Source organism: Martes martes (assembly GCF_963455335.1).
Source record: "Martes martes genome assembly, chromosome: 8".
Taxonomy (NCBI): Eukaryota; Metazoa; Chordata; class Mammalia; order Carnivora; family Mustelidae; genus Martes; species Martes martes.
This window is the reverse complement of record NC_137895.1, coordinates 26,929,092-26,944,413: the sequence shown is the minus strand read 5'-3', so window position 1 is coordinate 26,944,413 and position 15,322 is coordinate 26,929,092. Positions and strand designations below refer to the sequence as shown.

The 15,322-nt window shown below is 41.2% G+C and overlaps 1 protein-coding gene across 1 annotated transcript in view; it reads right to left on the bottom strand.

The window, feature by feature from the left end:
- The window catches only part of UBE2N (ubiquitin conjugating enzyme E2 N), a 36,151-nt gene extending 21,570 nt beyond the window's left edge, over positions 1-14,581 (bottom strand). The window contains exon 1 of the mRNA XM_080811697.1: positions 14,342-14,581. Within this exon, the coding sequence (XP_080667823.1) occupies positions 14,342-14,371 (30 nt within the window). The 5' untranslated portion in view covers positions 14,372-14,581. The remainder of the gene's footprint in view (positions 1-14,341) is intronic.
- Positions 14,582-15,322: the final 741 nt, after the last annotated feature.

Genomic DNA, 15,322 nt, shown 5'->3' with positions numbered 1-15,322 from the left:
TCACATTCCAAGGGTGAATGACACAAACAGAATTTCATAATTTGGGAAGATTTTTGAGATTGCCAACTATCTTCTCCCAAACCAACTTCTCCCAAACCACACTTCTCCAGTACCCCTGACAGAAGATATAGGGTCCAGCAATTTTGCACACAGCTTAGATAATACTTTGAGGCAACACTCTCACATACATGGGAGTCAAATGACTCTAAAGAGAAAGGTAACCAACAGAAAACAAGATTAAGGAAGGGGACAATTCCTGAGATCTCCCTGCCTGAAGATACAAATATCCTTCTCAATCCTTCTCACTCCCATGATAAAGATCTTCCTTCAGAGATAAGAATAAGACTCTTGATATTGAGGGAAATGGGTAACATTTCTATACTTTGCAACTAATCACATTTTTTCAAAATATTTCTATTTTCTAACAGAAGTTGTATCACTGACTTTATGATATAAAAGTGGCTAATATATACCAACCAGAAAGAATTAAATATTTTTTTCAGTCTGCCATACACAGAGGAACTGTCTATAATCAGTATAAAGAACAAAGCAGATATTCAACATACTAATACTTGTAACCTTCAAGAAACTAACATACATAAATCATAACCATAATTGGCCTGATGATTCAACTCAAGAAATAAAGCAACATTTTGGAGTGTGTGTGTGCGCGCGTGCGCACATGTGCGCACACTCTAGAAGTATTAAAACTGCTGTAACTTGATTACTCCTAAGAGGAACATATGCTAGTTTTACTTTCTTTTTTCATTGACAGGAGACCTAAATAGCTGCATTTTTTAATACACACCTGTGGGGCACAGGTATCAAAAGCCTGCTCACTGACTAGGACTGGGATCTTGGTTGTCAGGGTCCTGCTGCATCCTATCACAGGAAAATCTGCTAAAGTAATCCCTAAAATGAAGGAAGCCAGCACTGGAATTCTCCAACAATTTATAGCCCTGTTATGGTTAATCTACTATTATCAATTAAGCAGTAGAAAACAGAAAGGCTAGTACATCAGAGCAAGGGTCTATAGACTTTTTAAAAAGTATATATGGTACTCAAAACTTTAACCCAGGCAGTGCCAAATATTTCATTTTCCAACGGTTACAAAGAGCAAATTAAAATATTTCTTCATCTGCTTTAAAAAATAAGGAAATCCTGCCATTCACAACAAGGAAATTTATGCTAAATAAGCCAAACACAGAAAGACAAATATGCACAATCTCACTTATGCATGGAATCTTTAAAAACAAACAAACAAACAAAGTAGAACACTGTTAGGTGGAGGAAAAGGGAAGATACTGATCAAAAAGTAAAATCTTTCAGTTATACATTATACAGTTACACATTCTGTATACCTAATATAGCAGATGTGACAGTTAATAATAATACCACAAACTTATGTTACTTTCCATATTTCATATGTGACAGTTAATAATAATACCACAAACTTTTATCTGTTACTTTCCATTGTGATTTTTTTTGTTGTTGCAAGGACACTTCAGATCTACTCAGCAAGTTTTAAGTATGCATGCTCCCTCTCTTTCTGGCCCTCCCCACCTTGTGAGCCCCGGCATGCTCTCTCTCTCTTTCAAAGGTGTGCTCCCTCTCTCAAATAAAATTAAAAAAAAAAAAAAAAAAAAAAAAGCAAATTACTTAAATTTTATCCCTGATTTTCTTTTCATGGAACCTGTAAAATAACAGAAAACAGTATTTCTAATTCTAAACCACCACCTACTTCTTATTAAGAACATAAACAAGAGGGGCACCTGGGTGGCTCAGCAGGTTAGGCGTCTGCCTTCGGCTCAGGTCATGATCTCAGGGTCCTAGGATCAACCCTGTGTTGGGCTCCCTGCTCAGCGGGGAGTCTGCTTCTCCCTCTCCCCTGGCTCGTGCACTCTCTTGTTCTTTCTCTCTCTCAAATTAAATTAATTAATTAAATATTAAAAAGAGAAAAAAAGAACATAAACAAGATGACTACTGTCAAGATTTTCCCAGGAGAGTAGAGAAAACAAACCCAAAACACAGAATGCTGGAACATCATGTTTGATGAGGGCTACTTCCCTCCAAACATGGCATAATTCAAAAGTTGAAAAATACATCATTTTGGCTGGTAAGCAGTATCACTATCAGAAGTTATATAAGAAATAGGAAACGGGCACCTGGGTGGCTCAGTGGGTTAAGCCTCTGCCTTCAGCTCAGGTCATTATCTCAGGGTCCTGGGATAGAGCCCCACATGGGCTCTCTGCTCACTGCTCAGCGGGGAGCCTGTTTCCCCATCTCTCTCTGCCTGCCTCTCTGCCCACTTGTGGTCTCTGTCAAATAAATATATAAAATCTTTAAAAAAAAAAAAAAGAAATAGGAAACAGGAAGAGATGTCAATGAAATAAGACGAAAAGACCAGCTTATATGCCAAGTTGAAAAAGTCTGAACCTTACCCTATATACAGTGGAGAGTGACATGATCACATCAATGTTTTAGAATAATGTGATGGATGGGGAGAGAGGGATATAGGTGGGCAGTAAGTGAAGACAGAGAGATGAGTTCTGAGATTATTGCAAAAACAATAAGGAGAGGATGAGTAAGGGCCCACATACGAAGACAACTGGAAGGAGAAGACAGGAACGGGTTAAGAAAAGTCAGAAACATTCCTGAGGCTGAATCCATCGTGGGCTTACTAGCAAACTCAATGTGGAAGAGAAACACTGGGAGGGAAGAAGAGGAATAAATCCGACAACTGGGTTAATGTTGACATAACAAGGAAGAAACACTAAAAGTGTTGACACACATGAGGGGAGATAGCAAAATACATTCTATTGTTAAAAAAAAAAAACAACACAGTTGATTTAAAAATGTCAGTAAAACATCTAAGTGAAGAGAAAAGGAGGCATTTGGAGACCTGAAATTCAGCACTAAATTTTGGAATCACTGATCAATGTGGCCCGAAGCCAGGTAAAAGTAAATAAAGGTGCTCATAAGACTATATAATGAGAAAAGGTTCAAGGTCTGAACCCCAGGACATAATATACATTTAAAGGTTTTGAAACTATCAAAGCTGATTGGATACAGGCCTACCTACCAGTTATACTGGAAAACTACACATTTATTTTGGAACACTGCTAACTACTCCAGCCTTTGTGGGTTTTGTTATTTGGTTTTTGTTTTGTTTTTTTTTTAATTGCTTAAGAGCCAGTTTAAAAGCCAAAAGGGAAAATCAGTTTCAGGATTATGTGACATGGGTTTTTTTCTCACCGTTTCAAATTCTACCCAAAGGGATCATATAATCATCGAGTTTTCAAATACAAATTAGAAATAACTGAGGCCCAGGGTAAGTGAGTGACTTGGCCAAGGTCACAAAGTTTCTTAATCTTTGAGATAAGAATAAAACTCAGGGCTGATCCTTAACATTATTCACCAGCATTAGCTTAATTTTCTCAGTGTCTAGAAATCAAGTCTAATCTTCAAAGATCAAGATTTACTACCACTAAAAAAAGAAAAAAAAAAAAGATTTACTACCACTGACAATTTTTTTTTTTCTAAATAATGGCTCACAAGGCTGAAGAATATTTCTTAAATGTTCTAAAGCAATGTAGGTTTCAAATATAACTAGTTTTGGGGAACCAATACAGATTATTTACCTTATAAAAGTACCGCTATGCTTCAGCACTGTCATTTCTTAAAAGTTATTTACTCAGAAAACTTCATCTCAGAAATTTTAAAGGGAATTAAGTACCGACACATGCTAAATTGTGAACCTTGAAAACACGCTAAGTGAAAGACGCCAGACACAAAAGTCATGTGTTATATGATTACATTTCTAAGAAAAATCCAAAACAGACAAAACCAGAGAGACAGAAAAATAAGCAGTTCTCAAGGGTTGAGGAACTAAGAGGGTGGACAGTGACTACTAATGGGTATAGGATTTCTTTTCTGGGTGATGAAAATGTACTGGAATTAGTGGTGATGGTGGCACAACTTTGTGAACTTTTAAAACCCACTGAACTGTACATTTTAAATGGATGAATCTTATGGTACATGAGTTATATTTCAAAAAAATAAATGAAGCATTTAGATTTTCCTTCCATATTCAGTAAGATGTTAGCCACTTTATGAACTGAAGACCGAAATAGCAAAAGAAAATGAAGGGGAAAAATCATATTACTTAATTATTTGGGTATATAACATACTTCATGTATTAACTGAATTTTCAAAATGAAGACCCATTCATAAACTACACTTCTGAAGAAAAAAAAACTTTTTAAAATTAAGACTGCCTTTAAAGTGCCTATGGTCCAAACAAAGAAGTGCTGACTCATGTTACAGCTTTAGCACTGCTCAAATATCTTCTTGGAGTTGATATGTGTAACCTGGAATGACATCCTACTCCCAACTCCCCACCCCCGCCACCTCATTTTTCTACTCACCCTTCAAAATTTAGCTCAAAAATCTAAAAATCTCTAAAAATCTCTCTCCCTAAACCAATTTGATGGGTCTCCCCATCCTGAACTGTCATGTCTTCGGTGTTCCCATTGATGCCTTTGCTCTCTATGTATGAGAAGGTACTGGCTATGTGATTTCTTTATTAATTATTTTTATTAACATACAAGGAAAGAGGAATAGCTGCTCTTTAGCTCCTTCTCACCTGAACCCCAAACTTCTCCAAGTGAAAGGATCCAGGAAGGCAAGAGAGGAATATATCACCTCAGACCAAAGTCATCCCATCTTAAGTGAAACTATTACTAAATACGGACTCACTTGTGCAAAAGCCTCTAATTAAACTATAATAAAAAGACTTTGATGAAAAACACGAAAGCTGGGGCACCTGGGTGGCTCAGTGGGTTAAGCCTCTGCCTTCAGCTCAGGTCATGTGGGATCGAGCCCCGCATCCAGCCCTCTGCTCAGCAGGGAGCCTGCTTCCCTCTCTCTGCCTGCCTCTCTGTCTACTTGTGATCCTTCTCTCTCTCTCTCTCTCTCTGTCAAATAAATAAATAAATAAAAACACGAAAGCTAAGCACTTAGATCCTGCAATGAACACGTTTTTCCACTTCATTTGCCCAAATGATAAAATATAAAATACAAACACTGCCAGTTATTATCTAGGGGCAGAAATGCTCTGGTCCATTTCATCTACAGGACCTGTGATGCATAGATTTAGATTGCCTAAGTTCGTATCACAGCTCCACCAACCACTTAACCCCCTGTGCAGGTTTCCATATCTGTAATTCAGGGTTTAAACTAATATTCATATCATGGGCCTGCTGTTAGAATTAAGTAAATTAATGCATGTAACATGCTTAGAACAGTACCTAGCACATAGTAAGTGTTCAATAAAAGATGTCTTACTTACACAGTAAAAACTGTATGAGCAATCTCACTTCAGGAACAGTTGTCACACTACACTCTGGTGAATGATTCATACACTAAGTCTGAATTTAACAATTCAAAACTCTTCGCCAACAGTTGATTCCAACTCACTAAACTTAGTAATTAGACAGTAATACTTCTTTTTTTTAAAAAAAAACATTTTATTTATTTATATGTCATAGAGAGAGAGCACAAGCAGGCAGAGTGGCAGGCAGAGACAGAGAGAGAAGCAGGCTCCCTGCTGTACAAGGAGCCCGATGTGGGACTCGATCCCAGGACCCTGGGATCATTACCTGAGCTGAAGGCAGCGGCTTAACCAACTGAGCCACCCAGGTGTCCCTAGACAGTAATACTTCTTAATGGGACCCTAAAAATTACTTAAGACACTATCCATCACACATACTAGATTCCTGGAATATGGTATACTTTTGTGTACTCTTTCTCTTCTGGTTTTTCTCCTTCCAGCTTTCATACCTGCTATTCCATCTACCCAAAACTCACTCTCCCTCCTTCAACTTTACCTTTTAAAGATTTTATTTGACACAGAAGAGGAAGAATACAAGCAGGGGGAGTAGGAGAAGATGCAGGCTCCCCACGGAGCAGGGACCCCAATGCCAGGTTCCATCCCAGGACCCTGGAATTGTGACCTGAGCCAAAGGCAGACACTTAACCAAATGAGCCGCCCAGGTACCCCTCCCTCCTTCAACTTTAAAAACATTCTCTCGGCATACCTGAGTGGCTCAGTAGGTTAAGCATCTGCCTTCAGCTCAGGTCATGATCCCTGGGTCCTGGGTTCAAGCCCCGCATTGAACCCCCACATTCCCACCCCCCCACACCGCCTGCCACTCTGCCTACTTGTGATCTCTCTGTCAAATAAATAAATAAAATTTTAAAAAAAATTCTCTCATCCTTACTTTCCTTCATCCTCAGTCTATGGTAAATCCCATGTGTATCTTTTCTCACAACACACCTCACTTTAACTTCTTGTTTCATGACTGAGTTTTCCATTAGATAGCGATGCATTCATTTTTTTTATTCACCTGACTTAGTGCTAAATACTGGATGCATAAGTCTTATGCATCCAGTAAATGTCCACTTATCTGAACTGAAAATGTCTTAAGAATGGATTTTAAAAAAAAAGAAGGGATATTAAAAAGGCAGAAAAATCACAATTTCATAGAAGAATGAAATTTAGCCTTGGGCTCTTACTAGCTGAGTGTATCATTTGTGTCCCTGCCCTATAGTAAGAGGGGGAGGGGATGGTAATTACAATTGTGATAAGAACACAAAGACTTTATGGGAATAACATTTTCGTTAGTATAAATTATTTTTAAAAATCTTCAAAAGTTGTAAATAAAGGCACCCATAGTCTCAAGACACAAAGATAACAACTGTTATGCTTCTTTCTAGTATTTTCTTGACTACAATGCCTTTAGTCACTAGACTGTAAAGACTTTGAAAATAAAAAAAGATTTGCCCAAAACAGACCAAATTACATTCGAGACATAATGAAATCTAAAGGAGTTTGGAAATCTGAACAGATTAGCCAAAAAGCAAAATATGTCAACATTAGATTCTGAAAACAATATCTAAAAGCACTTAAGGGCCCTTAGCTAGATCAGTCAGCAAGGCATGTGACTCTTTGATCTCAAGGTCGTGAGTTCGAGCCCCACAAGCCCCATGTTGGGTACAGAGATTATTTATCAATAAATAAAATAAACTCATTTAAATTATAGCTAAATCCCAATCATTTAGAAACAACTGAGTTGTAGGCCAAATCAGAATAACAAAAATTTTGATTTTTAAGTATCCCTTTCTAAGTACCCTTAAGGGATTCTAGAATAGCTACAACCAGGATTTAAAAAAAAATAAAATACCCTGAATAGTGTGATATCTATTACTGTTATATCTCTAAGCTATATCACACTACAGCTCTTAAAAGGATAGCTAATAGAGATTCATAACTCACAATAACAGATTTAAATGTTATGTTCACAATCACTACTACCTGAATCTGTAGTACAATTTAACTGCTTCTTAAAACCATTACACACAAGTAAACCATCCTACGGGATATAGGGAAAAAAGCAAAGTTACCAACTTTCAGCAGAATCCTAGTCATCCAACTTCTCTGGCCTACAAACTCATCAAAGAAAAATGATGGGCATCCTCTTAGGTAAAACTCTATAGCTATAAGTGGTCAAACTGTGAAAAAAATTTAGAACCTCCACAAAGCAAATGCATAGTATTTCTGATGCCATAATTACTTAGCATGGTAGACAAAAGTGCTAGCTCTTTTGACAAAACTCAATTTCTATTGTGAAAGTCAATCAACCTCGACTAAAGAAAATGCTTGAAATAGAGAAGCCTAAAAAATAACACTCAACTGCTATTTTTAATTTATTTTCAATTAAGCCCACATTTCATAGTCAAAACATCAGGCAGTAAATGAAAAAGTATCCTTACAACCTGAAAATTTAATCACTACCAAAAGCAGTCCAGGGATTCTTAACTTGGAATCCACCAAGACCAAGAGGATTCACAAATAAGCTTGTCAAAAACCTGAAACCCCAGAAATCATATACAAAAAATATGGTTTATTATCCTAGAATGGTCAAAAAAATTTTTTTTAAGATTTTATTCACTTATCTGTCAGAGAGAGAGAAAGCGTGCACAAGCAGACAGAGTGGCAGGTAGGGGCAGAGAGAGAAGCAGGCTCCGCACTCAGCAAGGAGCCCAATGCAGAACTCAAACCCAGGACCCTGTGATCATGAACTGAGCCAAAGGCAGCGGCTTAACTGACTGAGCCACCCAGGTGTCCCGGTCGAAAATTTTTTTTTAAAAAGATTTATTTATTGAGAGAGAGAGACAGACCATGAAGGGAGGGAGGGGGAGAGGGAAAGAAAGAATGTCAAGCAGACTCCCCACTGAGCACAGAGCTGACAGCGGGGCTTGATCTCAGAACCCTAAGATCATGACCTGAGCCAACATCAAGAGTCAGACGCTTAACCAACTGAGCCATCCAGGCGCCCCTGATTTTTTTTTAAAATATTTTATTTTTTTTTATTTGACAGAGAGACAGAGGGAAGGAGATCACAAGTAGGCAGAGAGGCAGGCAGAGAGAGATGGGAAACAGGCTCCCCACTGAGCAGAGAGCCCGATGCGGGGCTTGATCCCAGGACCCTGAGATCGTGACCTGAGCCGAAGGCAGAGGCTTAACCCCCTGAGCCACCCAGGTGCCCCGCTCCTGAAAATTCTTAAAAGAAAATTCTTAAACTGGGACAACCAAAAGAGCCAAGCACCATACTGTTTCTGGTCAAGATTTTACTGTAAGAGTTTATCAGTTTCCTAAGGATGTTTTAATTACATATAACAAGTCCATCCTCATCATGTTAGACTTTCATGCCTTTTTTTAAATGGAAAAAAAAATTATCAGTCAGACTTTGAAGGCTCAAAAACAGGGCCAGTTATCTGACTTTTCTCACTAAAAACTACCATATGTACTAGATCAGATATCAAATGAATGGCTTTCAAATAGTGATAGGAAAAAAGAAATATCTGTATTTTTAAAAATCAAAATTAAAGTAAAAAGTATATAGAACTCAAGTTCAATGCAGAGTCAGACCATATTAACTTTTTAAGAATTTGACTAAACCTCACCAAACAGAAAAATAAATTCTAGGAAAGACTGGTGATAATCTAATCTGAATAGGTTGGTTTGCCAGGTTTTAATCAAATAAGTCAACTTCTTGAGTAAGTTAACTACTATTCTTTAGGCTGTATTTTACTATCTTTGTGATAAACTTTGAGAAGACCAAGCCCACAATTACAGATCTGGTTTATCTGCTCCCAAAGTAACTCTAATTCTTTATGAGGAACAGATTAGGAAGGATCTCTTATTTTAGTTATCTTTTTTTTTTTTTTTTTTAAATGAAGAGAGGGAGGGGGAAGGAAGGATGAACAAGCCAAGCCGGGACGAGGGTCAGAGAAAGAGAGGGAGAAGCAGACTCTGCTGACCAGGGAGCCTGATGTGGGGCTCGATCCCAAGACCCTGAGATCACAACCTGAGCCGAAGGCAGACATTTAACCAACTGAGCCACCCAGGCACCCCTAGTAATCTTTTAACTTACGTGATTTTAAGCTGTAACTGCTCAGTCACTTTTAAAGGCTAAAAGAGCTCTGGCCAAGAAGAGAGAAAAAAGCAAATTCTTAAAGTTCTCAGTAAAACACAGAACTGTCAAAATTCAGTATAATTCACCATGTGTGCAAAATACTACTAACTGTAGGACTATATTAATCACAGCACTGTTTGTATAGCAAATTTTGGAGACAATCTAAAAGTCAGCAATAAGCAATCAGTTAAATTAAGGTCTAACAGCACAGTTTCACAAAGAACCCTCTAAAAAAATGAGTCACCTCAAAGATAAAATGGGGGAGGAGATTAAGGTATTTGCATTGGGAGGAGGGGACTAGGCCTAATACATACATACTAAATCTCTCTGGTCTTTCTGGAAGAATACACAATAAAAATAATGATTGTCTGGCAGGCACCTGGAATGCTGAAGGGCAGATGAGAGAGTCTTTAACTTTCTCTATGTACCCAGTAGAACCTTTCAAATGCTGCACTCATGCACTTCCTATTAGACAAAATAAAAAACTGATTTTTTTAGTGAATTAGAGATTAACTTCTAGCTCAGAAATTAACTTTCAGCTCAATGATTTAGACAGAATCTACTAAGCAATAACAATGTCAAATTATGATATAGAATAACTCTGCTAAATCTTTCTTCCATAGATTGAAGCACACTCATTCATTCATTATCTCAGTGCCCATTACATCCTCTAGGTATTAGAGCAATGCCCAAGTCATCTAAGAATCCCTGCTTTTGTGGAACTTTAGTAGGAGCAGAGATAAAGAGTAAATAATGTAACTTCAAATACTGTTAAGTGCTACAGAAAGGAGAGGAGGAAATATGGGAATGAAGAGGAACTATAAGGGAAGGGAAGAGGAAAACTGTTTTGGGATAATTAAGGTAGACTTCTCTGAGGATGACATGTGAGCCAAGAACTGAATGATATGCCAAAACAAGCAATGTAGTAAACAGAAGGAAAGCCCTGTCACTGGAACAAACTTAGCCTCTTATTATTCAGACAGAGCAAAGCAACAATGTGGTTGCAGAAGAGTGACCCAAGGACAGACATGCAGGAAATGACCTCAGAGGCAAGCAGATGCAAGGAAGGCCTTGTAACTACAGGAGAAAAAGTCAAGATTGGATTCTAAGTGTGATGGAGAACCTTTGTATAGTTCTGAGAAGGGGCGTGACATGATCTGTATTTTTAAAAAGTAACACTAGCTGCTGCTTAGGAGCAGCTGTATTAGGAGACTACTGTATTAGGAGACTAATACAGTAGGCTAGGCAACAAATGATGGAACTGAAGAGTGGTTTCAGAGAGATGGGTAAATGTCGCTGCTTAAGGGTATATTTTGAAAGCTGACGCCCTAGGGGATTTGCTAGTGGATTGTACGTGGGAATCTGAGTGAGACAGTAAATGAGTGAATAGAAATTCAAAAAAATCATCTTATATTTGTATAGTTATTCAGTTATCAAAGTATATTTACACACATTGTCATTTCATAACAAGAAGCAGGGAAAGGTCACACCTGGCCAAGATCTGAGTTCTGTCCCTTGCCAGTTTTAAGACCCTAGGAAAGTCATCTGAATGGGTTTCTAGGCTATATAAGGTAGTCTGCTTCACAAGATCAAGATCTACAAGTATCAAATGGTATAAGACTTTTGCAAAGGTAGGAGCACCTGGCTGACTCTGTTGGTGGAGTATGCAATTCTTGATGTCAGGGTTGTGGATTCAAGCCCCACAATGGGTGTAGAGATTATTTAAAAATAAAACCTTGGGCACCTGGGTGGCTCAGTGGGCTAAAGCCTCTGCCTCTGGCTCAGGTCATGATCCCAGGGTCCTGGGATCAAGGCTCTCTGAGCTCTCTGCTCAGCGGGGAGTCTGCTTCCTCCTCTCTCTCTCTCTCTCTGCCTGCTTCTCTGCCTACTTGTGATCTCTCTCGGTGTCAAATAAAATAAAACTGTTTAAAAAAAAATAAAAATAAAACCTTAAGGGGCGCCTGGGTGGCTCAGTGGGTTAAGCCTCTGCCTTCAGCTCAGATCATGATCTCAGGGTCCTGGGATCAAGGCTCAGGTTGGGCTCTCTGCACAGCAGGGAGCCTGCTTCCCCCTCTCTCTGCCTGCCTCTCTGCCTACTTGTTATCTCTGTCGAATAAATAAATAAAAATCTTTTAAAAATAAAAATAAATAAAACCTGGGGCACCTGGGTGGCTCAGTGGGTTAAAGCCTCTGCCTTCGGCTCGGGTCATGATCTCAGGGTCCTGGGATCGAGCCTCGCATCGGGCTCTCTGCTTAGCAGGGAGCCTGCTTCCCTCTTTCTCTCTGCCTGCCTCTCTGCCTACTTGTGATCTCTCTGTCAAAAAATTTAAATAAATAAATAAATAAAACCTTAAAAATTTTTTTTTGCAAATGCAAATAATGACCAGTTGGCAGTGAACAGCATCCTATCAATAGCTGTCAAATGAAAGAGGTATGTTCGTTCAATTCAGGAAGCACAGCTACCTACCCAGCACCACCGCCACCACCTATTCCACATGGAATCCTGTATTGCAGATGACAAAAAAGAGGCAAATCTTAAAAAAATTCTGATTAAAAAACAAACATTTTCGGGTGCCTGGGTTGCTCAGTCAGTTGAACGTCCAATTCTTGGTTTCGGCTCAGGTGATAATCTTTGGGGTCTTAGGAACTAGCCCAGCCTGGGACTCCGTACTCAGTGGGGAAACAGCCTGAGAGTCTCTCCCTCTGCCCCTCCCCACCCCCACTCAATCCACACACATTCTCTCAAATAAATAATCTTTAAAAAATTTTTTTCACTGATTATGGGAAAATATACGTAATACAAGAATAGCACTAGGCAACGTATTATAGTCTTGTAATCTTTCCTAGGGACTGGAGAAAACAGTTCTTTTAACTTAAGCTATAAACGTTAAAGTAAAACCACCTAACTTTTCCAAGATAAAACCCAAATGAAGTCACCTTTTTATCAAAGAAGTGTTATCAACAATATACTGTAAAATTAAACCATATTTACAAATTATCACTGTCTTGGTTAAAATACTAACATGAAATACCTAGCGTAAACTAAATTTGTTTGCCAAAATTGAATTATGAGGACTTCAAATCACTGCCATAAATCATTTCTGTAACTTTATTAAACAAAGTTTCACAGGATTATTTGTTCATCCAAGGCTTTCATATTACTGCAGATTATGTCCAGAATCAAGCAAAACTGTAAAAAATGTTAAACCTATTTCATCACATATTTTGGAGAATTATTAATAATGTCAATTTTTATTATGTGGTCAATAAATAACCTGAATACAGGAAACAAAAATTTGAAGACATCTGGTGTACATCTAGATCCCCCATGTCTCATTTTCAACTGAGGCTTCAATAAACATGACTGGGGTCATATGAGGAAAACCACATTGTAAGGACCATTCAACACATACAGCAATTTAACTGCCTTGGACAGAGTCTGAGATAAATCCTTAATACAATAAATTTTGCACTATGAAAGTTCACGTTAGACTGCAGCATGCAATGACAATCTACGCTACTTCTCTAATTTCTAAGAATTTCTACCTTATAAAAAGTCTTACTTCTCCAAATCAAGCAACTCTAGGTCAGAGGTATCTCCCCAACTCAGGTATATTTAAGTTGCAGAAAGCACGGCACAATACATCACCCATTAAAAGACCTTGGACTTTTACGCATCTCCCCCCAAACTTTAGAACAAGCTAGATTAAATACACGTTCACCAGGTTCTATCAAGGAAATAATGCTGCAATTTAGTCACTTTAACTCGCATATTAGGCAACACAGAGGTTCAACTAAAATCTTCATTAAAAACGACAAGAAATTTCAAGGTGCTGTTTTTATGTACTGCAAGAAATACCGCACGTCTGAGGACCTGATATTACATAAAGAATTTACAAAGCCAGTATGTCCATTTTTCATAGCTCCACATATATTTGCCAAAGTATAGTATTGATAAAGAGCCGAGGAACAGTTTAAACATTAAAGTGCATAAAATCGAGAGGCAAAGTATTTCACCAAGCCCCCCTAACATGCTCTCCCAATGTTGTGTTAAACTATTTTCTCTGAGCAGAAACCGCTCTCAAAGAGTTTGCCAACCAGAGTAAAATCACTTCAGAGAGATAACGAGCGGAAACGTATTTAGAAAAGAGATCACGAAAGCGAGGGCAGCGGGGAGCGCAGCCCCACGTCTCCGGACCCCGGCAGCCTGCGGCGAACATGTGCCTACGGCGGCAGGACGCGCGGCCCTCCCGGAGCCGCCTCCCGGGGCTCAGGGCCCCGCCCGGCCTCACTCTCCTGGTTCATTCATTCTGAACCCGGGGCTTCCGCACCCCCGCGCTCACGCCCGGCCCGAGAGAAGGCTCCAGGGCCGAGGACCTATGACGGGCCACAACTCCCGCCCGGAGTCCGGGCCCCGCCGCGATTCGCGCGCGCCCGCGGCCTCCTCCCGGGTGGTCTGAGAGGCCGCTGAGGCCCGCGCCGGCCCGCGCCCAAGACTAAAGCCCCGCAACCCCGCGGCCCCACCCTCCGCCAGGGTGCACGCCAGGCCTTCCCCGCCCGCCGGGCGGCCAACGGGAAGCCCCCGGTCCCCGCCGCCCCGTTGCCCCACCGCGGCCGGAAGTCTCTCCGGAGCCCCCTCCCCAGAGCCTGACTTCCCTCGCCGACACGGCCAGACCCTCTCCGCGCTGGCCTGGGGCCTCCCAGCGCGGGCCGTGGGCCTGAGGAAGCGAGGAGCCGCGCCGCCGGGTCCGCCGAGCGGTCAAGAGCAGAGCGCAGAGCCGGGGATTGGCCTGGGCGGTTACCTTGATAATCCTGCGGGGCAGCCCGGCCATCTTGTCAGATCCCGAGTTCGGCCTCTGGTCTCGACTCTGGCTCCGCTCGCCTCACGCACGAGTGGAAGTCCAGGGCTCCACTTCCGGGGGACGTTGCCGCGCCCGCCGCCGCCGCCGCCGCCGCCGAGGCCCCTTGGGAAATGTAGTCCCTGCTCGTGCGCGGGCGGGCTTCTCTAGGACCTGGCCCCCTCCCCCGCGTTCCCTGCCCGAGCCCCGGCCTGGGGTTGGCGGAAGTGACGAGCCCCGGCGGGGCAGGGACTTGGGGGAGGAGGCGCGAGGCGGCGCGGAGCTCCGGCGCTTGTGGCCGAGCCCGCCGCGCGACGGTTGGATTACGCGGCCGGCACCCCGCAGGCCTTTTACCGCGGCCACGCCTGCGCCAGTGGGCGACGTAACAGAGGCCCAGCGGCGGGCGCAGCCCATTCATTCATCCGTTCGTTTTTTCGTTCATTCAACGTTTCTGCGTTGCGCGCGGGCCGCAGCGGGGAACGACTCCGGTTAAGGGAGGGGGAAGACTGAAACTCAGTAGCCATACTCCTGAATGCGAATCTCGGAAGTTATCCAGGGAAACCCTAGTCACAGAGTTATGATATTTAAATTTTGATTTTTGATTTTTAAATTTCATGTAAATCGGGCGCCTTAAGCCCAGGGAAGGCTGAAAGAAAGGATCTGGAGAGAGTTGGGAGGCAGGGAATTGGCTTCTGAACGCAGAGCTGCTAGCTGGAGGAATGACCGAGGACAAGATTAGAAAGCCCAGAGAAATCCCTGAGAGAGGGGATTACCCATGGCACGCAGTGCCCTAAAAGAAGATTAGAGTGGCGGTGCCTGAAAATGGGATTGTTGGAGAAGCATTTTGTCACATTTGTCACTGCTTGCTTGCTCTGGGATAGGCTTTTCGCAGGCATTATTTTATTTCATAGCAATCTTAAGAAGGTATCTCTACCAATGAGGCTC